The sequence below is a fragment of the Delphinapterus leucas genome, chromosome 15 (genome assembly GCF_059928025.1).
Source record: "Delphinapterus leucas isolate spDelLeu-1000000601 "Yukka" chromosome 15, BTC_Dleu_Yukka2, whole genome shotgun sequence".
Lineage (NCBI taxonomy): Eukaryota > Metazoa > Chordata > Mammalia > Artiodactyla > Monodontidae > Delphinapterus > Delphinapterus leucas.
The window spans coordinates 1,658,868-1,681,289 of NC_143143.1; the positions used below are offsets into that span (position 1 = coordinate 1,658,868).

At 48.0% G+C, this 22,422-nt stretch overlaps 1 protein-coding gene across 3 annotated transcripts; it reads left to right on the plus strand.

Moving 5' to 3' along the window:
- Nucleotides 1–1,332: 1,332 nt before the first annotated feature.
- On the plus strand, nucleotides 1,333–21,831 carry CHST12 (carbohydrate sulfotransferase 12). Of its 3 annotated transcripts, none has more exons than XM_022563568.3 (2): nucleotides 1,333–1,423; nucleotides 20,083–21,831. In XM_022563568.3, exon 2 carries the CDS (start codon nucleotides 20,157–20,159, stop codon nucleotides 21,423–21,425), a length of 1,269 nt encoding a protein of 422 aa, XP_022419276.2. In that variant the 5' UTR covers nucleotides 1,333–1,423; nucleotides 20,083–20,156; the 3' UTR covers nucleotides 21,426–21,831. The 3 variants fall into 3 exon arrangements, with proteins under 3 accessions (XP_022419276.2, XP_022419275.2, XP_022419274.2); XM_022563567.2 differs by lacking the exon at nucleotides 1,333–1,423 and adding an exon at nucleotides 3,668–3,709; XM_022563566.2 differs by lacking the exon at nucleotides 1,333–1,423 and adding an exon at nucleotides 16,908–19,683.
- Nucleotides 21,832–22,422: the final 591 nt, after the last annotated feature.

Here is a 22,422-nt window from a genome sequence, read left to right on the forward strand (position 1 = left end):
GGCTGAACGTGCAAACGAGGTGACTCCACTGGGAATGTCCTGTGATTATCACTGTGGTTGTTCTGAGGCTTCGTTGCAAGAGGAGAGAGATGGGCAAGGAAGTAGAGCCCTTTGGCAAATGGTGGAGAGGACTATAGCCGAGTTTTCCCGGGGAGGAGAGGCAGAAGGTCTGGGTGGCCCAAGTGTAGGGAGTGAGCTTCCCAACTTGGAGGTGTGCAAGCAGGATGAGCCCCCTCGTTAAGAGCATCTTGTTGGTGACAGATGCCACCAGGTGGCAGGAGGTTTAACATCTCCCAGGCTCCTTCCTGAGAACAGCTCATTCTAATTCTGCAAGGAGGCGCGTCCTTTCTGGTTTTGCATAGATCATCCTGTGTGGGGATCATCTGGACTCAGCCAGTGGCTTCCTCTCCAGGGGTCCCCAGGCTTCCTGTCCGTACCCCCAGGGTAGCCTTGAGCACATCGATTTGGGGGTTTTGCTCTTCCAGCTTCTCAAGCCAGACCAGGGTCCCCTCTCCCTTCCCTTTGGGGGCTCTTGCTGCCCCCAGAATGAAATGTAGCCTCTGTGGCATCTGGGCCCTACTGGCCATTCCAGCGGCCAGGAGGGTAAAGCAGAAGGTGGCAGAGAGGGTTTGCCAGGATTGGGGGGTGGGGGGAGGTGCAGGGACTTGGTGTGGTGGACCCCTGGGGTGAGGGTACCCACTTACAGCACCTCTGACGCTCCCACCTCCAGCCTGCACCCCTTTTCCTGAGTTCAAGATGCAAACATCCAACTGTTTCCCTGATGCGCGTGCTGTCACTCTGCACGCAGAATACCAGGTTCACAAAATTCGCTCCCCAAACTGTTCTCCTCTGGGTATAGTGGTACCACCACCCACTCAAATGCCCACCTAGAAATCGGGCATCACACTCGACCCCTCCCTCCCCTTCTCCCTCCATCAGCCTACCCTCTCCATTCTGTCCCCCCTTTCCCAAATCTCTCTCGATCATCCTTCTGCCCCCACCTCCTTTCCTACCACCATCTGAGCCTAAGGCACCATCATCCACGTCGGGACCACCGCAGTGCTTCCCAGCCGGTCTCCCAGCAGAAATGCCGTTAGGGGCCAGCCCTCTGCACACACCATTTCTCTCATTATGTGTAAACGCTGTGGGAAACGGGCGTCATTATTTCACGCCTTATACAGATAAGGGAACTGAAGCTCGTGAGAGGCTGGGAGACCTGCCACGTTCACACTGCTGCGTTGTAATCGCCTTAGCGTCCGGGGTGGGTTCCGACCACTTCTGCATTACTCCACACCACCCACAAGACGTCTGAAACAGAAACACGGCGGTGAGGCTGGGATAGGGCTGAGGGTGCATGAGTTCAGATTCATCAGGAAGGTTCACCTGTCCGTTCTCCTGGATTATCTTACCACCTGCAAAGGAGGTGAGGGGAATTTGCACTTCTCATACCTCTTCTTCTACTACTTCTTCTTCTTCTTTCCCTAGCTGCCTCTAACGGGGGCAGCTGACATTTGCCGGCCCGAGCCACAGTTACGTCTATCTTCTTCCATTGCAACACTGCTTATGAAAGCAGAAATAGCTGTAGTCGGTACAGGACATCATGATAAACTAAATCATGAAGACTGGGCCAGGCTGTGGTCAGCCCTTGGGAGGCTGTGGCCTTTGCAAAGAGGCCCAGGGGTCCTGAAGGTGGGCCGCAGTCAACGACGTTGCTGTGGGGAAAGATGGCCAGCTGGGGTCCACCAGCTTGAAGCAGCTCGGGGACTGGAAGAGGGGAGACGAAAGTCACAGTGGACGGGAGCTGGTCTGCTCACAAACCCCTCACAACAGGTGCCCTTTCGTCAAGGAGGTCACTGGGGTGCAGTGGAGCTCTGGCTCTGGAGCCCCAAATCTGACTTCCAGTCCCAACTCTGTCACTTACGCACTGTCACTTCTGCTAGTTGGTTAACTTCACTGAGCCTCTGCTACCCTCTAGGTAAATGAGGAGGTAATATGTAGCTATTTCAGAGAGGGTAAGTAAAAATGTAGGTTGCTAATGTAAGAACTGGTTTTTCTTTTAATGGAGGTGAAATTGACTTAAGATAAAACCAACCGTTTTAAAGTGAACACATCAGTGGCATTTAGGACGTTTGCAGTGTTGGGCAACCACCAACTCTATCTGGTTCTAAAGCATTTCATCACCCCAAAAGGGGGCCTGGCCCCATTGTGAACTTGCTCCACCTTCCTTCTCCCCACTCCCAGGGAAGGGTGGTATTTATCTCAGCTCCAGGTCCAGTCAGCTGAGACCCTCACCCGGCTTCCTGACCCTAAGTCCTGGCACACACCCAAACAACCTTGGTGCTCTGTTCACATTCCCAAGAAGGCTTCTGCAGTGTGAGATTCTGGCTCCTGGGCACCTGAACGTCTACTTAATTCAAAGAAGCCTTTACCAACACCCCCAGGGGTTGGGCCTGGGGAATTCACGGGGAAATTCATTACAATTCACAACATGCTTTATCCTGGCAAAGGGTCTGAGAAGTCTGGCTGCAATTAAACATTTAAAACTTTATTTCCTGTACCCTGCTCTTATTTGACCAGAGAACCCTTTCATCTTATGAAGGGGGCACCCAGAACCTTCTCTGCAGGCCCCCATTTCAGGGTATACGTTGGGAATTGCTGGCCTAGTGGAAACATTAATTGAGCGCCTCTGAATGCCGTCCTCTGGGTAAACGAGTTCATCTTCATTATGCACCACTTCTTCATAATTAGCAAAATCTTGGCTGGAGGAAGTTACATTTTAAAAGTTTTTTTTTTAACGGAGGTATAATGTATATATAAGCAAAATGCATCCTTTTGAGTGTAGAGTTTTGGGAGTTTTGACAAACATATACAGTCATGTAACCACCACCAACACCACGATCAAGATACAGAACAGTTCAGTCACAACTGAAATTTCCTCATGGCCCTTGTTAGCTTTCCCTCAGAAGGCAGCCCACCCCCACTGGGAGGAACCATGAACAACTTCACTGACAGAAAAAGTTCTGTGGACAGTGGAAACGGCTGCACAAAATGTGAATGTACTTAAGGCCCCTCGGCACACTTAAAATTGGTTAAGATGGCAATATGTTATGGGTATTTTACCACAATTTAAAAACTCAGTAAGAACCACGATGGGAGTGCTGACGATGCATCAGGCTTTACACGCTTTACACGCACCCTCTCACCTGGTGTCACTATAGCTCCCTGCAGGCTGAAGTCACGACCCTACTGATGGACTTGGACACAACCTCAGAGAGGTTCAGTCACTTGCCCAAGGCCACACAGGGCCCGGCAGCAGGATCCTCAGCAGGCAGTCGGTGCTCGCGAACGGGTCGTGTAGACAGCAGGTGCTGCCTAAGTGCTGCCCCGCCGGACCCGAAAGGCTGCAACGCCTCGCCGGTCTCGGCCGCCGGGCAGCACAGGATTGGCCGCTGGGAGGGGGCGGGGCTCCCCGCGGCCGGGGGCGGGGCCGCTCCCGGCCGTAAATACGGCGCCACATGGCACTGGCTGGGGAGGCCCGGGGCGGTGCGGAGGGCGCAGGCGCACTGAGGGGGTGATCCTCGGCCTCCGTGGCCTCTCCGTGGGCCGCGGTTTCTCGCGAGAAGAGGGGCGGGGGGCGGGGCCGGTGGAGGGGCGGCCTCGAGACGGTCCGCCGTTCGTGAGGTGGTGGAGGCGGGAGCTGCGGTGCGAGGTGAGGTGAGGGCAGGTGAGGCGAGGGGCGCGCGAGGTGAGGCGAGGGGCGCGCGAGGTGAGGCGAGGGACGCGGGGCGAGATGAGGGGCGCGCGGTGAGGTGAGGTGAGGCGAGGGGTGCGGGGCGGGGGTCCCGGCGGCGCGGCGGGTCCTGCCCCCTCAGCCGCCTGGGCGGGTCCGGCGCGGCTCCGGGCCGATTCCCCGCGCCGTCGCTGTGTGACCTTGGCCGGGCTCGCACCGTCTCTGAGCCCCGGTCCTGTGGGGATGAGGGAGACCTGAACGGGGCGTGGGGCGCCCGGCGCGCCGCCCATCCGCGGTGGGGCTCGCGGCTGTGGTCAGCTGCCGCCGTCGGGGCTGGTCCCCGCCCGTTTCTGGCCGCCCGGCATCTGCCCTGCAGGGGGGGCGGCGGCGGGGCGGGGATCCTCCTTGCACGCTTGTCAGCTTCCCCCTTGGGCTGTTCGGGAATGTGGAGGGAGGAGCAGACGCGCGGGGTTCCGGGGAGCCCTTGGGGGGTCTCCGTGCGCGGGGACCGCGAGCGGACGCCCGGGCGCACGGGTCCCTCCACCAGCCTCGTGCAGGGGGGAGCCCCCGCCCCGGTGCCCTGGCTCGCCCGAGGCCGTGGGCACTTCCCCGTCCCGCTGACCGCGGACCTATGACTGCAGACCCGGCGGATGCGGGCGCGTCCTGGAAGAGTACCACTCAGATGACCCTTTGCGCCAGAAGCAGCGAAAGGAAGCCATGTATTAGTCGCTAACAGTAGGACTTATATCTTCCATTTGGGCTCCTAGCCACCAAGACATGTCCCGCAAGCCGTTGGCTGGAGCCGAGGTTCCGTCTGGCGCGGAGCACAACAAGCCGTAGTGTTCCCGCGATTATTGAATTATTTATGTTATAATTCGACGCCGGAGAGACTCAGGAGACCCGGGATGAATGACAATGTGGGTTGGGGGCAGAGCGGATGCAAGCGCATCTTTAAGGGTACTGTCCCCACACGTGTGGGTCCGGGCGGGGGCAGCTGGGAAACAGCTCGGCTGGTCCTCGCCTGCCCTCAAACCAGGGCACAGTTTAGCCCTTCTCTGTGAACACCTGGCTTTGGGAAGGTGACTCAGGGCTGGTGTCAGTGTGTAAAAGGAGATATTAGGAAAACTTTTTTTTTTTTTTTAGTGGTTTGAGAGGCGGCAATTTTATTTATTTATTTGTCTGCCTTGGGCCTTCGTTACTGCGTGCGGGCTTACTCTAGTTGCAGCGAGCACTGTTCATTGCGGTGTGCGGGCTTCTCATTGCGGTGGCTTCTCTAGTTGTGGAGCACGGGCTCTAGGCGTGCAGGCTTCAGTAGTTGTGGCACGTGGGCTTCTGTAGTTGTGGCGCATGGGCTTCTGTAGTTGTGGCACATGGGCTTCAGTAGTTGTGGCACGTGGGCTCAGTAGTTGTGGCTCGCGGCCTCTAGAGCACAGGCTTAGTAGTTGTGGTGCACGGGCTTAGTTGCTCTGCGGCATGTGGGATCTTCCCTGACCAGGGCTCGAACCCGTGTCCCCTGCATCGGCAGGGGGATTCTTAACCACTGCGCCACCAGGGAAGTCCGGGAAAACTTTAAAAAATTGAAGTATAATTGATTAGCGTTGTATAAGTTTAAGATGTGCAAAGTGTTGATTTGATACACATATATTGCAACATGATTACCTCTAAAGTGTCAGCTGACACCAACGCAAGTGTTACCTGAAGGTAGCACTACTGAGAACTTAGAGAGTGCCTGCGTGGACACACATGGATGTTCATTTTTCTTGCCAGATGGTTTATAAGACTTTGGGCTGTTATTTTCAGGCCAGCAGTACTGTTCACTGTTAGTCAGTGTGCACCTACTTCATTACCTGAGCAAACGTTGAGCCTCTCATCATTTGTAAGATGCCACGTTGGGCTAGATGCTGGTAATATGATTAACCTGACTATAATACCATGTGGTTAGTGCTGTCATCTAGGTGTTTACAAAGTGGGAAGAAAGAGGGAGCAGCTAAACTTGTTTCTTGGTGTTGCAGAAGTTTCCCATAGTGGAGATGACATATGAGTTGGACCTTGAGAGACGAGTGAAGCTTGGGGAGAACATTCCAAGTGGAGGCAGCAGGGTATGTGGAGGCGTGGAAGTGAATGGGACATTTGGGGGGAGGGAGCAGTGAGTCCCTGTGTTCATTGTGGGTTGGGGTTTGAGGATTGAAATGGAGGCTAAGACCAGAAAGAGGTTTCTGACCAAAGGGCCTTGAATGCCATGCCGGGGAGTTTGGACTTTTATCCTTCTGGTGAGGAGTAGTCAGGGTTTCGGGTGCGATGTGAGAGATGCGTTTTAGAAGAGCAACACTAGTGAGAACAGAGGATAGATCCAGGGTATCAGGACATGGAGACTGAGCTGGGTACGTTTGAAGAGGGTGTGGGTCAGGACAGTGGCTGAGAGTTGCGAAGGGCGTCAGCTTGAAACAAGCAGGAGAATCCACAGTGCGATGGCGCTCTGTGGGATGTGGTGAAAGGGAAAGGAAAACGGCAAAAGTAACCAAGGTTCTCACTTGGGTGCTGAGGACGGGGCTGGTACCTGAGATAAGGAATACTGGAGCAGGTTTGGAGAAGGAAGGGGCTAAAATGCATTTGATTTTTAGACTTGTAGAATTTGAAGTATTTGTGGGTCATCCTGGATGAGATGTGCTCGTGGAGAGAGAGAATGTGTCCAGGGATGGAATCCTGGGGAGTCCAGCGGGAAAGCGATAGATGGCAGAAGAAGAGCATGTTGGATGGCTGATGGTGGGAATGCAGTTTACTGTCATTACCATACAGTCACCAAGGCTAGTGGGTGATTCTCTTCTAGAAGGGTCTCAAGGCTGAAGTGCCATTCCTGGATAAGAGACTGGTTATTGATAATACTGAAACAAATGCTGCTAGTTTATAATTTGTTTTAAACTTACATCTTTAGTTTCAATTTTTCGATTGTTTCTTTATCTTTTTCTTCAGAAAGTAGTGGTTAGTTTCCTGCTCACTTAGTGGGTCTGTGGCTGCAGCCAGGGCTGATGGTTCTCCAGTCATTTGCCAACACATGTGCTTAATGATAACTGACTCAGTAACTCAATACTTCCTGTAGTTAACCAAGGTGGTGGTTTCTGTAACTGTTTAGAGAACTTTAAAAGTATTTCAGAGAGGAATAGGAAGCACCAGGTGCAGCTGAGCGGGGCAGAGGGGCTGGACTGCTGTACTAAACCCAAGAGGATGAAGCGAATGGAGCCTGCTTGGCTCCCAGAACACTGTCAGTTGGTACTTTTCCTTCCAGACAGGAGAATGGAAGAGTCTTTGGGGAAAGTGAGTAGTCTGAGAAAGGACCTAAAAATAGTGACATCAGGGGGTCCACAGTTAGGAGGCCCAGTTGGATCACTCACTAATGAAGCTCATAATTAATAACCCCTTTTTAGGGCCCAGAGCTTCCAAGTTCTTTTAATCCCCTACCCCTTAAATAGGAATAGATAACCAAAGACAAGTGAAGAAACCTCTGATTTGGAAGATAGAGATCATAACACACACTTGGAAGCAATAGAGAGTGTGCAGGAAGCACACTTAAAAAGCATACTGTCACTAATACACACATGGAGATAGAAAATATCGCATGCAAGAGACAAGAACAGGATGCTCTTTTTTTTTAAAGAAGCATTCAGAAATCCAAAAAGATAACACATGGATATAAAAAATACAGTGGAAGAAATAAAAAACTCAGTAGATGAAAAGGTTGAGAACTCAGGAAATAGAACAGAAAAACAAAGAGATGGAAAATGAGAGAAAAAAGAAAAAGCATCCGATGAGGCAATTGACAGCTGAATAATAACAGTTTCAGCAAGAAATAAAATGGGATAAAATCATCCACAAAATGATAAGGGAAATCCTAGAACCAAAACTTTCTGCCTTTCTGAAGGGGCCCACTGAGTGACCGGCACCATGGATGAAAATGCAGGTATCCTTCACTCACCTGTCTATTCAGTTCCCAGTTTGGATATTCAGAGTGTGGGGGGCAAGTTTGTATAGGGAGGGATACCGAGTTTCTGATAGTGGCTAGTAAGAGTTTGGGAAGCAGGTTTATTTGGAAGTGCATCTGAAGCTGTTTCAGAATTTGCATAGTGAGAGTTCGCATGGAGAGAGAGACGTGCACACTCGCTCCAAGACACGTTGTTGTGAAATTTCAGAACTCTGGACAAAGAAGGTCATGCTAGCTTCTCAGAAAGAATAAAGACAGGCCACCAACAGGTCATCACGGGATGAAGCAGGATGGCTCCGAACCCATCTTTAAGAACACTGGAAGCTGGGAGACAAGAGAGCATTACTTTCAAAATTCTGAAGGAAAATATTTTCCACCTTGAATTCTAAACTCAGGCAAAGGAGGATATAATAAAGATATTTTCACAAATGCTCCAAAGATTTGTCTCATGTATTTTAAAGAAGTGACTGGCAGGCATACTCTCCCAGAATGAGGTGGTGAATCTGGAAAGACAGGCTAGAGGAGACAGGGTTAGCCTCAGAGGAGAGGTGAAAAGAATCTGCTGGATGAGATGGAGAGGCTGGGATGCCAGCCAGGCCAGGTACCAGGCATGAGAGCAGGTATCTTGGGACCTGAGCCTTGAAGTTTCCTCCAAGAGATTTTTTGGGGAATGTGAAATTGATGGGGCACCTGATGCTCTGGAACATCTGGAGAGGAGATTTAGACAGTTGGCAGAGGTGGGGCTGTATTAGTGATTAAGTACATAGAGAGCAAAGCAAGGGAAAACACAAGACTGTTAACTAGTTCCAGGGAAAATAAGCCGTTGTGCAGGAAAGAAAGATAATTACGGTGTACTGCAAGGCTCAGCTGTGAATAGCCTTTGTGCAATGATAATAATTTATGTAAACATCGAATATTGCTCTAATTAAAATGCTGATATGCCTGTCTGGAGGAGGCGTGGAGATGAGAAGGACATGGTTGTTTGGAGGGCCCAGGGGAAGAAAGAGAGACTACCTTTCTGCCAGCTGCCTGCCACTGTTTGGGGAAGTCAGTAGATGATGCTCAAGCTGAACCATCGGTTATCACCCAGGGGTATTGCTTAGAGGTAGGTGGTGACACCAAAAGATTCAGCTAATAAGAATGAGAGAGAAAGATGGAGGTGGGTAATGAGAAAGAAAGGGACTGGGGACTGTGTGTGTAGTAAACTCCTGGGACAATTTAATCCTTTAGCATACATGCATAAAGTTGATCAAAATAAAGACAAGGCAGTAAGCTTCCAACTCTGATGAAGAAGAGGCCACACTCTTGCCCGTTTTGTGTGCAGCTAGGTCACTCACCAGGCTGTATTTCTTATCAGGGAGAGTTTACTTGTTCTTATTTCCTCTCCATTATTGTCATTGTTCTCTGTATCCTGTCTCTTGCCTGTGGTCACATATCAGAGATTTGGTGCTTTCTTTAGCTTTTTTCTTTTCTTTTAACTTGTTATAAAGGAATTGTAAAACATATCCAAAAGTAGAGATGATAGGGACTTCTCTGGTGGCGCAGTGGTTAAGAATCTGCCTGCCAATGCAGGGGACACGGGTTTGAGCCCTGGCCCAGGAAGATCCCACATGCCACGGAGCAGCCAAGCCCGTGCGCCACAGCTACTGAGCCTGCGCTCTAGAGCCCGAGAACCACAGCTACCGAAGCCTGCGCGCCTAGAGCCCGTGTTCCACAACGAGAAGCCACCGCAGTGAGAAGCCCGCGCAACGCAACAAAGAGTAGCCCCAGCTTGCCGCAACTAGAGAAAACCTGCGCGCGGCAACAAAGACCCAACACAGCCAAAAATAAATAAATAAATAATATATTTTAAAAAGTAGAGATAATAGTTTTATGAACTCTTCTTTACCTGTCACCCAGTTTCAGAAATTATGAAATCAGGGTCAGTCATGTTTATCTGTTTTTGTTAGCACACCAACTCTTTATTGAGTACCTACTGTATGCCAAGCACTATTCATAGCCTTGAGGCTACAACTATGACAAACTTTGAAGGGTCAGGTACCTCCCTTCTAAAGTTTATATTCTAGTGCAGATAGACCATAAGCAAATAAGCCAGTGAATATATAATATTGGAGGTAATGACAAATGACATGGAGAAAAAACAGCTACGGAGGATGGGGCATGCAGGGTGGGGAGTGATCAGGGAAGCCCTCACCGATGAGGCGAGCTTCAGGCGTAGATCAGAAGGAGGTGCCAGGTTGAGCCACAGGACTCCCTGGGTGTGTGCAGGCCAGGGGGCGGGAGCCTGGTTGGTGTACATGATGAACAGCAAGGAGGCCGTTGTGGCTAGAGTGGGGCCAGTGACGGGGAGTAAAGGGGATGAGAGAGTGGGATCCCAGTCATGTAGGGCTTGTCATGGGCCATTGTAAGGACGGGAAATGGGAAGCTGTTGGACTCCAAAGATTGGAGGGTTTTGAGCAGAGCCATGACATGATCTGACTTTTAGCAGAATAACCATGGCTACTGGGTTTAAAGAGGATAGTATGGGCAGGAGAGCGGAGGCGGGAGAACAAGTTGGACGCTGTTGCAGTAACGCGGGTGAGAGCTGGTGGTGGCCTGGGGGGCAGGGTGCACACAGGAGGTAGGGCAGTAGAGGGGTTAGGGTCTGCATATATTTGAAGGTAAAGCCCTAATCAGGTTCTTAAGCTAATCATAGTGAAATTTATTATCTATTTTCCCTTGAAATAATTTCTTTGAATTGACTTAACTCTGGGAAATGAGTTATTTGGATTCCAGGGTCAAATACCATGCAACAAGTATTTGAGTGTTGTGAGGAATATAGAAGATATAGTAGACATGATCCCTGTCTCCTAAGAACTTGAAATCTAGTTTGGGAATATGCGACTGGTGTGCCTACACTAATACCCTGCCTACTTGTGAAGTACCGACGGTGCTTAGAGACCAGGGACGAAGACACCAATGTGAGCAGATAGCCAAGTGTGCTGTGGGCCACCTCTGTGGGAAGTTACTTTATTTCAAAGGCCAAGTTTGGGCTCAGTTTTCATTCAGGTCTTCTGGGACGGACATCAACCTTTCATTCTCATCAAAGTGCCCATTTATTACTTATTTTTATTTGGATACACTGTCAGATTTAGTTCTCAGGGTTAACCGAATACAAGTGAAGTAATTTTATAAGCAAATAAACCCCCAGTGCTGGTGGCATGGAAGTGAAAATATACCTTACAATGGGGGTTTTAATCCAACACCAAAGCGTCAGTTGCAGGGCTGGGCCATACCGGGTGCAGAGGGTAAATGTTGAGACCATTAACAAACTTTCCAAATTCCTGTCGACTACAGTGATGAGACCCTCAGTGAGTTATTTGCCTTTGCAAAGCTGGAAAAGGAGTAGGTAGTTTCTGGTCTCTTTGCCAGTAGCATAAATGAATAAAACTTGAAACATTCTTGGACTTCTTAAATGAAGGTCATGTCACTTGATTTAATGCTCAGAAGTTGGTTATTTGGACAAGGAAAAGCACATTTTCTCAGAAATAAAGGTAATAAAAATTTGAGTGTCTAGAAAAACCAACCAATTCTGCATTAACTATTTACTGTAGAGGCTGGTAGACTGTATTGTTTGGGAAGGTAGGCTCTCAAATCAGTTGTTCAGATGCCAGCTCTGAACAGTTGTAGCTGTGTACACTTGGGTAAGTTGCTTGGCTGTTTTTGTTTTTGTTTTTTTGTTTTTTTTTTTTGCGGTACGTGGGCCTCTCACTGCTGTGGCCTCTCCCGTTGCGGAGCACAGGCTCCGGACGCGCAGGCTCGGCGGCCATGGCTCACGGGCCCAGCCGCTCCGCAGCATGTGGGACCTTCCCGGACCGGGGCACGAACCCGTGTCCCATGCATCGGCAGGCGGACTTTCAACCACTGCACCACCAGGGGAGCCCCTGCCTGGCTGTTTTGCCCCAACTTTATCACAATTACTGTGAGGATTAAATAAGTTAAGATATGCAAGGCCTATAACAGCACTTTGGAAAACGTATTAGCTATTGTTATTATTATAAAATTAATTGAAATCATAACATTCTTCTTTGCTGATAACTGGCTATTGGTAGAAAGCATGAGTAATAATAAAAATAATGTTATATTTATATGATACAAATATTTGAGGGCCAGATGAAACAAAGATAACTAAGGCCAACGGTATAGTCTGAAGAACATGCTTTACTATTTTACAAAACACTTAGCTGATAGGTTCTCATTTTCATCCTCTCAGTAGCTCCGGTTAGCAGAAAGACCTTGATTGTTCTTGTTTTATAGGTGAAGAATTGAAACTCACACTTAAAGAGATATCCCAGGCCACTCAGCAGAGACTGGACTGGGCCTCAGAATTCCTTCCCTTTTCTTCCCGATCTCCAGATGTCTGTGTAGGACTTCAGTGCTGGTGTTTTTACCCTGTGTTGTAGAAATCAGTGACAGCTGGTTAGTTCATAGTGTTTGTGCTGAAGAGAAAAGTTTTAGCTTCTGGTGATTGACTTAATGAGACTGCTCACAAATTCTTCCCCTTGAAATCAAATGTATCGAGGTATAATTTACATGCAATAAGATGCACACATTTTAAGTGTAAAGTTCTATGAATGTGGACAGATATATCTACCTGTGTAACTGCCACTGCAAACAATATAATAGAACATTTCCATCACCCAGATTTCCTGCTGTCCCTTTGCAGTCTATGATTTCTGTCACTATTTTTGCCTTTTATAACCTTTGTATAAATGAAATCATGTGGTATGTACTCTTTTGTGTCTGGGTGCTTTTGTTTAGTGTAATATCTGCAGGATTCATCCATGTTGTTGCATGTATTGATGTGAGCCCGTGGTTCACTCTTTTTTATTGTTGAGTAGTTTTCCACTGAATGAGTGCACCACAGCTTGTTTATTCATTCACTTGTTGATGGACCTCTGGGTTCTTTTCAGTTTGTAGCTATTTTGAGTAAAGCGACAATGAATATTCTTGTACACATCTTTGTGTGGACAGTTATTCCATTCATGGATATCGTCTTTGATGTTGTGTCTAAAAGGCATCACAATACACAAGGTCATTTAGGTTATCTCCTGTGTTACCTTCTAGGAGTTTTATAGTTTTGCATTTTACATTTAGGTCTATTATCCATCTTGAGTTAGTGTTTTTTTGTTTTTTTTTTTTTGCGGTACGTGGGCCCCCCACTGCTGCGGCACCCCCCGTCCCGCCGCGGAGCACAGGCTCCGGACGCGCAAGCCCAGCGGCCACGGCCCACGGGCCCAGCCGCTCTGTGGCACGCAGGATCCTCCCGGACCGGGGCACGAACTCACGTCCCCCACAGTGGCAGGTGGACTCCCAACCACTGCGCCACCAGGGAAGCCCTTGAGTTAGTTTTTTTGAAGGTCTGTGTCTAGATTCTTTCTTTTAATTTTTTTTTTTTTACACGTGATAATCCAGTTGTTCCAGTACCATTTGTTACAGAAACAGACTGTCTTTGCTCCCTTGTATTGCCTTTGCTCCTTTGTTAAAAATAAGCTGACCATATGGGGGTCTGTTTCTGAGCTATCTGTTCGGTTCCAGTGATCTGCTTCTCCATGCTTTTGCCAGTACCACACCATTTTGATTACTGTAGCTTTATGGTAAATCTTGAAGTCGGGCAGCATCAATCTTCCAGCTTTGTTCTTCTCCTTCAATATTGTATTGGCTATTCTGGGTCTTTGGCTCCTACATATAAACTTTAGAAACAGTTTGTTGATATCCACAAAATAACTTGCTATGATTTTGGTTGGGATTAATCTGTAAGTTGGGAAGAATGGATATCTTGACAATATTGAGTCTTCCTATCCTTTAGCACTTTGAACATGGAATATCTCTTCATTTCCTTAGTTCTTCTGATGATTTCATTCATCAGAATTTTGTAGTTTTCCTCATATAGATCTTGTACATATTTTGTTAGATTTATACTAAGTGTTTTTCTTTTGGGGGCTGCTCATAAATGGAATTCTGTTTTTAATTTCAAATTCCACTTGTTCATTGCTGATATGTAGGAAAGTGGTTGACTTTTGTTTATTAACCTTGTGTCCTGCAAACTTGCTATAATCACTTGAGCCCGTAAAATTTTATAATTGAAAAAGTATTGATAATCTAAGATTTATGTATCATATTTTGATGGTCAGTTTGGTCTTTAAATAGAGTCCCTAAGCTTTATTACAGAACATCTACTGTTATGGATCTTACAGAACCTTCCAGGAGGTTAAAAATCTGCTTGATATTTTTTAATACAATCTTTTTGACTTTTTGAAAGTCTCAGCATAAAAAAAAACTAGTCTGTATGCAAAAAAAGTTGACATTAATTTTTTTCATAATAGCCAAAAAGGGAGCTAACTCCAAAGTTCATCAGTTGGTAAATGGATAAAGAGATAGTGGTATATCCGTATGGTGGGGTACTGCCCAGCAATGACACAAGCAACAACTTGGACAGATCTCAAACGCATCTTCCTAAGTGAAGGAAGCCAAATACAAGAGGCGACTTCCTGTATAATTCCCTCTATGTGACGTTCTAGAAAGGGCAGGACTATAGAACTATGTACTGCCTGGAGCTGGCTGTTGGGGGAGGATAAGGGAACTTTGGGGGATGATGAAGATGTTCTATATCTTAATTATAGTGTACATTTGCCCAAACTCATCAGACTGTACAGTTAAAAAGAGTGTGTTTTATTGTGTGTAAATCATACCTCAATAAACCTGACTTAAAAAGGAAAAAAAGCAAGAAGCTAAAGTGATTTAATCAGGAAAGAACCGTCTTTTAAACAAATGGTGCTGGAATAACAGGATATCTCTATGGGAAAAAAATGAATCTCAACCTCTCCCTCTGGAATACTTGTATTGGATAGTGGCTGAAATTCTCTGCATTTAACATTCCTTTCCACCATGGCAGATACATTAATTTCCATTTATTACCACCCACTGTTTAATTCTCACTGGTTTGATCACTTGTATCTATAATATGTAGTAAATACACACACACACACACACACACACACACACACACCCCAGTCCATATGACAAAATAAATATTGATATATTAGTGAGGGTTCTCCAAGGAAACAGAACCAATAAGGTATGTGTGTATGTGTAAAGGGATTTATCATGAGGAATTGGCTCCCAGGGTTATGGAAGCTGAGTAGTTCAGGGCCCGGAGAGCTGACGGTGTGCTCCAGTCTGAGTCTGAAGGCCTGAGGACCAGGAAGACTGCTGGTGAGAGTCCTAGTACTCGTCCAGGTCTGAAGGCATGAGACCCGCGTCCCGGCTCAAGGACAGTCAGGTGGAGAGAGGGAATTCTCTCTTGCTCTGCCTTTTTGTTCTATTTAGGCTTTCAACAAACTGGATGAGGCTATCCCACACTGGGGAGGGCCATCTGCTTTACTCAGCCTACCGATTCAAACGTTAATCTCCTCCAGAAACACCCTCACAGACATACCCAGAATGTGTGACCAAACTACCTGGGCAGCCATAGCTCAGTCAAGTTGACACGTAAAACTAACCAGCATATACCACCTGACCTTTTTGTACTGTAGTTGTCAGTTCTGCTATCAAATTTTGGGACGTGCCCTTATACGGGTCTTAGTATGGGTCTGGCCTTGTGGCCCTCTATTCTAGATATGTCAGGATGACACACATCTGAGTGTGAGGGAGGTTAGCCCTCAGCTGCACACCACCCCATCTTCCCGGATTCTTGCCTACTATTGGTGTGAAGGCTCCTTGAGACCAGCAGCCTTATGTGGGCGGCCAGCACTGGGTGCTTGCTTCCTGGGGCTGCCAAGCTACCCTTGGCATCATACCCTGCCATGTGTCAGAAGAAATGTTTAACCCCACCTTGAGCTAAGAAACAGCTCTGCCTAGCCACAGTGTTTTGGTTTAAACCCAACCTAATTCTTTCATCAGTAGGGTTTACAAGGGCCTTTGACAAAACCCTTGTAGAAAACCAGCCCCCCCAAAGATGAAACTTCTGGATAGACTTTGCTGTCAGTTCTATTGCTGCGGGCAGAAGCCTGAGACTGATATGCAGCGCCAATCGTACATCACTTCCTCTATGAAGGTTCTTCTTGCTCTGCTTCTTCAAAACTTGGGGGGCTTTTTGTTGACTGCGTTTTGAAATAGTGGGAGATTTATGTTCGGAAACAATGCCCTTATTTTTGAATGAAAAATTACTTTATGAGGTCATCGTTATTTCCTGACATGTTTCTGAAGCAGGCTTTGGTTCTCAGCTGGCTTTCCCCACTGTGCTGCTCTCACCCCCAGAAGACAAGGAAGTGTTACCCAGACTGTCCAGCTTGAGCTGCCCAGGCACCTGGACCAGAAATTCCTAGATGTCCTACTCCCTTTTAAAAAGTAAAACTTGTTGCTGGCGATGCTATGTGGTAGTCTTGACTCTATTCTCCACTCTTCCGAGAAACTGGGAACTTGTGCTCCATGAATATTTTAAAGTAGCCACAGTCCTTTCTTCTCAAAGGACTACTCTCACAGGCCATTTAATACACTCAGACAGTCTTGTTTCCATGCTGTTTTTGTGGCATGTTTGAGGTTAGAAATGACAACACAAAGGACTGCCCTGTTCCTTGATGTTAAAAATGAACCATGGCCTCAGCTTCATCGGTAAACGCTGCCTCAGCTTGGTGTGTAGGCGCTCATCCCCTTGATTTAGAAAGGCCTGGAAGGGGCTGTGACGTGGCAGGACTCCAGGGCAAGACAAGGCTCTTGGGACCAGTCTCCCCACTGAAAAAGCAGACAGGTTTTTGGCTGTCCCAGGGGAAGACCTGTCTTGCTTTTGTGCAACAGCCCCCCAATTATAAATTTTTAAAACTTTGCTTAATAAGCAAATTGCAGGTGAAGTTGGCTTGTGGAGCTTTTGCACAAGGTTGTAAGGGTAGCTTGTGGCTAAGGCAGCTGGCTCCAAATTTAGCCTCTGTACAGCTCTCTACCATATTTAGCTTTGTTTATTTTTTACACACTGTCCTACATTTGCCTTATTCATTCAACAATACCTCTTGGAAATTCCTCCAAGTCCACTGTTACAGCTCTAATTCATTTTTTTCCCTCCAGTTTGTTTTTATTGTGGTAAAATACACGTAACATAAAATTTACCGCCTTAAAAAAAAAATTTACCACCTTAACCTTTTTTTTTTTTTTTTTTTTTTTTGCGGTACGCGGGCCTCTCACTGTCGTAGCCTCTCCCGTTGCGGAGCACAGGCTCCGGACGCGCAGGCTCAGCGGCCATGGCTCACGGGCCCAGCCGCTCCGCGGCACGTGGCATCGTCCCGGACCGGGGCACGAACCCACGTCCCCTGCATCGGCAGGTGGACTCTCAACCACTGCGCCACCAGGGAAGCCCAACCTTAACCATTTTTAAGTGTACAGTTCAGTGACATCGAGCATATTCATATTGTGCAACCATCACCATCATCCATTTCCAGAACTCATTTTATCTTCCCAAACTGAGACTCTGTCCCCATTAAACACTAACTCCCCATCCCCCTCCACAGACCCTGGCCCCCACCTTCTACTTTCTGTCTCTATGAATTTGACTCCTCCAGGGACAGTATTTGTCCTTTTCTGTGACTGACTTATTTCACTGAGCATCATGTCTTCAAGGTTCATCTATGTTGTAGCAGGCGTCAGAATTTCCTTCCCTTTTAAGGCTGAATAATAATCTATTGTATGGATGGACCACATTTTGTTTATCCATTCACCCATTGATGGACATGGGTTGCTTCCACCTTTTGGCTACTGTGCGTAATGCTGCTGTGAACATGGGTGTATAAATATCTCTTCAAGACCCTGCTTTCAATTCTTGTGGGTATAGACCCAGAAGTGGAATTGCTGGATCACATGGTAACTTTATACGGCAATTCTATTTCTGATTTTTTGAGGAACCTCTATACTATTTATGCAGTGACTGCAGCATTTTACATTCCCATTAACAGTGTACAAGGGTTTCACCTTCTTCTCGTCCTCACCAGTACTTGTTGTTTTCTGGTTTGGGTTTTTTTTGCTTTTGTTTTCAGTAGCCATCTTGGTGGGTGTGAGGCGGTGTCTCCTGTGGCCTTGATTTGCATTTTTCTAATGATTAGTGACATTGAGCATCTTTTCATGTGCTGATCGGCCTCAGTTTCTCAGCTGTAAGAGGATTATGCTGCACCCCCACCCCAGATTGTGTGCAGAGGGCCTGCAGTAACATACGTGTGTAAAATGCGCATCTTAGTGCCTGACACACAGTAAGAGGTCGATAAATGGCAGCTGCTATTAAGAAGATGTTATCAATATATAGTAATTCTCCAAAAAATATTTGACCATGTCTTTTCCTTGCAATTAAATTGAATTCTTACTAAATTATTAGTAAAGAGAGTCAGAGTTTTTACAAAATGTTGTAGGCACTGGCATTTATTAATGTGCATATGCTACTTCTTGGCTGAAAAATAAGTCAAGGTATTTAGGTTATCAGGCCAGGTAGTTCTGGTACTTAGCATTATAAGTATGTGGCCGATAGCACGATCCTTGATCTGTGGCTATGCCTGTGTCCACAAGATGTAACTGTGATGCTGCATCACCTCTACTCTATTAGTCTTGATCTTAAAATTGAAAACTGATCTCTTAAATCACTTGACATTTTAAGTTACTTTTTCCCTTTGCTGCTTTCTCAGCCTTTGGCAAACTTTTTTTTTTTAACATGGTTTCACCTTCATCTTTATAAACCGTTCGCCCTTGCACATCCTTGAGAAGGGATGGTCTTGAAAACTTTAATGACCTGGGTGCTTATGATCTAGTTTTAAAAATAGGCTGTAAAATTTTGTGATCCTAACCGTTACCATTAAAAGCGTATTAAAAGCTGTCGCAGCGTTGCTTGTTCTTATTCCACTCACACCCGCGACCCACTCGAAGGGAATGAGCTAAAGTACCAGCAGCAGTTGTGAAAGAGACAGCAGGGTATTTCACCTGTAATCCTGTTTCCTGTTTCATGATGTGTGTAGTGTGGTTATTACCTTTATAATGTGTAATAATTATATAATAAATATATAACATATAATAAATATCTAGCTGTGTGACTCTAGTACATGGCCAACAGCCCTGAGTGGGTGAGAGGAGGTGTGATCGCCACCCCTCAGGGTAGGGGTCACCAGATTTTTCTGCTCTTCCTTTTTCTGTGGGAGCACATGACGAGCTCTTAGGGCTCAGGAAACACTACATGAAGGTGATGACCAGAGAATGTACTCTTCTCTGTCAGATGGTCGTTTCAGCTCCTTTTGTGTAAAAGCCCACCCCACCCTTTGTCTGCTGACCTGTTTACCATAAGTATGTATTAATTTTTCCATTTAAAAAAGTGAAGAGTAAACAACAACAAAAAACAGTAAACAACAGCTGCAGAGGTGGATAGAGATTGCACCCAAATTTCTGCCTAATGAACTTTTAGGTTCATTTTATGAAAATGTATTAGATACCAGGTACATAGTCGAATGCATACGAGGAATATAGACTCAGAAGTGTACACTGGGAGAGGTCCCAGAGGGTGCACAATGCGGGACCCTCCCCTAGAACACCCCAGACGTGCTCCGTCCGTCTGTGCCCCGATGCCTGCAGTGACAGAAGTCCTAGTACGGCTTCACAAACAGCCCGTTCTTAAGTGGTTTGGGCCCACTTATAATCATTAGTGTTCTTTCCTTAGGCTCGACTCAGTTTCTGAGTGGTATCTTCTGAAGCTGCTCTCTCTCCCATGTGACAGCCCTCCAGATAGCTGAAGCCCCGACACGAATGTCACTTCCAGCCTGCACAGCCCCTCCTCGTACAGGTGCTGTGGACCAGGAGGCTGAGAGCCGGCAGCAGCCTGCACCGCTCACAGCACGCTGTCGGCCTCACACGGGGGCCCGTCTCAAGTGTTGGTTTGGATGACGTGTGCACAGAAGAAGGGGTTTGGGCGGGAGAAGGGGTGAGTTCAGCATTGCACTGAGCTTTAACTTTCTTGTTACCGTGTTTTGTTTCGCTGCGCCTCTCCTTTCATTCTCACACCCACTCTTCACGAGGGTCTGCGTTCCCGCCCGGGGGCTGGTCTGGGTCCGGCCTCCCCCTTTCAGTGCGGTGGTAAGGGGTCTCCAGTCACCTCTCCAGTCACACTCACCCTCTGGGCCTTCCTAAGCCTCATGGGTCACATCACCTGGAGAAGCTGAAGCTCCCCATCAGGCAGCCCCCCAAAGTCCACCTCACGGAGGGTGGACGAGGGAGGGAAAAGCAGGGCCACTGGGTCTGAGACGGCAGCAGGCACCATCCTCTCAGGACCGCAGGCTGCGAGAGGACCTTAGCCTTTAACTTGGTTTCTGTTGCCTTCCAGCTTCCTCGGAGGGCAGCGTCCGGTCTCTACAGGAAGCTGAAGTGAAAGGATCCGGGGAAGAGGCCCCCGCATCCATGGACACAATGACCAAAAGCCGGTTCTTCCGCCTGTGGCTGGTCTTGGGGTCCGTCTTCATGATCCTCTTGATCATCGTGTACTGGGACAACATGGGCACCGCCCACTTGTACCTGCACACTTCCCTCTCCAGGCCTCACATCCTGCAGCCCTTCCCCAGCCCCAAGCCAGGGGATGGCAAGTATTTCACCGCCAGCATTGAGGAGATTTTGGAGAAGCTCCTCAGTGCTCATGCGAAGCAGAACATCCTTCTGGGTAGAAAGGTGGAGCAGCCCTCCCTGCTGGCCTCCAGCAAGCCTGTGCTCAGCAACATGGAAGAGAGTGTGAGGGGCTACGACTGGTCCAGCCACGACGCCCAGCAGAGCCCGGACCCGGACAGGCGGCAGGCCGAACGGAGGAGCGTGCTGAGGGGCTTCTGCGCCAACGCCAGCTTTGTGTTTCCCGCCAAGGAGCGCTCTTTCGATGACATTCCCAACTATGAGCTGAACCACCTCATCGTGGACGACCGCCACGGGGTCATCTACTGCTATGTGCCCAAGGTGGCCTGCACCAACTGGAAGCGCGTGATGATCGTCCTGAGCCAGAGCCTCTCGGACCAGGGCACACCTTACCGTGACCCCCTGGACATCCCCCGGGAGTACGTCCACAACTCCAGCACCCACCTGACTTTCAACAAGTTTTGGCGCCGCTACGGGAAGCTCTCCCGCCACCTCATGAAAGTTAAGCTGAAAAAGTACACTAAGTTCCTGTTCGTGCGGGACCCCTTCGTCCGCCTCATCTCGGCCTTCCGCAGCAAGTTCGAGCTGGAGAACGAAGAGTTCTACCAGAAGTTCGCCGTCCCCATGCTGAAGAGGTACTCCAACCACACCAGCCTGCCCAAGTCGGTCAGCGAGGCCTTCAGTGCAGGCCTCAGGGTGTCCTTCGCCAACTTCATCCAGTACCTGCTGGACCCTCACACCGAGAAGCTGGCGCCCTTCAACGAGCACTGGAGGCAGGTGCACCGCCTCTGCCACCCCTGCCAGATAGACTACGACTTTGTGGGGAAACTGGAGACCCTGGACCAGGATGCCACCCAGCTGCTCCGGCTTCTCAAGGTGGACAAGCTGCTCCAGTTCCCCCCGAGTTACCGGAACAGAACTGCCAGCAGCTGGGAGGAAGGTTGGTTTGCCAAAATTCCCCTGGCCTGGAGGCAGCAGCTTTACAAACTCTACGAAGCAGATTTCGTCCTCTTTGGCTACCCCAAGCCTGAAAATCTACTTAGAGACTGAAGGCGTTAGGGGAAAATCCTGAACACCAAAAAAAAAAAAAAAAAAGTGCTTGTGTTGTTACTTTAAACCTGAATGAAGGGCCTGTGGTACCGCGACCATCTCCCGGAGGATGGAGCAATGCGTTGCCGCATATATTTTTATATGGCTTTGTTTCTCTCCTGGTGTGACACATCGCAGAATTCCACAGTGCTCCTGTTGGCGAGTCAGCTGGAAACACCTGGAATTGACCACACCCACACTCTTGTTTGTAAAATACCCTGCGATTTTGCAGTCTAGACTTGCTGTTTACTCCCTCCCTGTATTCATTGAGTACTGTGTTAATATTGTTTTTTAAGATTAATATATTTCAGATATTTAATATGAAAAGTGGAGAAGGAAATGGTGGAGTAAAAGGTTACATCTGCTCCTTCTGCCTGCACTTGTGGTTATTTCGTTGGAGCGACAGATGCTCATTCAGGGGCTCCAAGCGGCATAATGGCTGACGCTTAGGCCTCAGAATCTCAATTTCAGGAAGGGAGGGTTCATGGTCGTCTTCAGCAAAAAGGAGGAACTTGAATTTGAGATCAGGCGTTACTGTGTATTTGTGCAAGGGTGGCAGACAAATCCTTCAAAAGTGAAAGCTCTCTTATTAGGTGATACATGTGAAAAGGGAAGGCTATTAATAAGGGTTTCATACTTGAGATCATATCGAAGGTAAATCGTACATCCAGGTCACAGTCACAGAGGCTGGATTTTAACTCCAGCTGCCTCCTTTAATTTGTCAGTCACGGACGTAAGGATTTGCAGTAGCAGGGACTGAGTTTATCCCTAAAATGCGTCCCCAGCATCAGCAGGGCGAGGCTCAGGTGGGAGTCTCATTGCCAAGCTGGCTGGTTCGATTCAGCTTCAGGGACGTTCCCTCGAGGACATGACTGACACAGGGATCTTCATGTTCGATGGCCCTGCCTTGGTGAAGGTGTCTGCTAGTCCAGGAAGGCTGTTTTTGAACATCTGGTTC

What these genes read in the sequence shown, in the direction of transcription:
- CHST12 (XM_022563568.3), top strand. Translation starts at nt 20,157, where the DNA reads ATGGACACAATGACCAAAAGCCGGTTCTTCCGCCTGTGGCTGGTCTTG.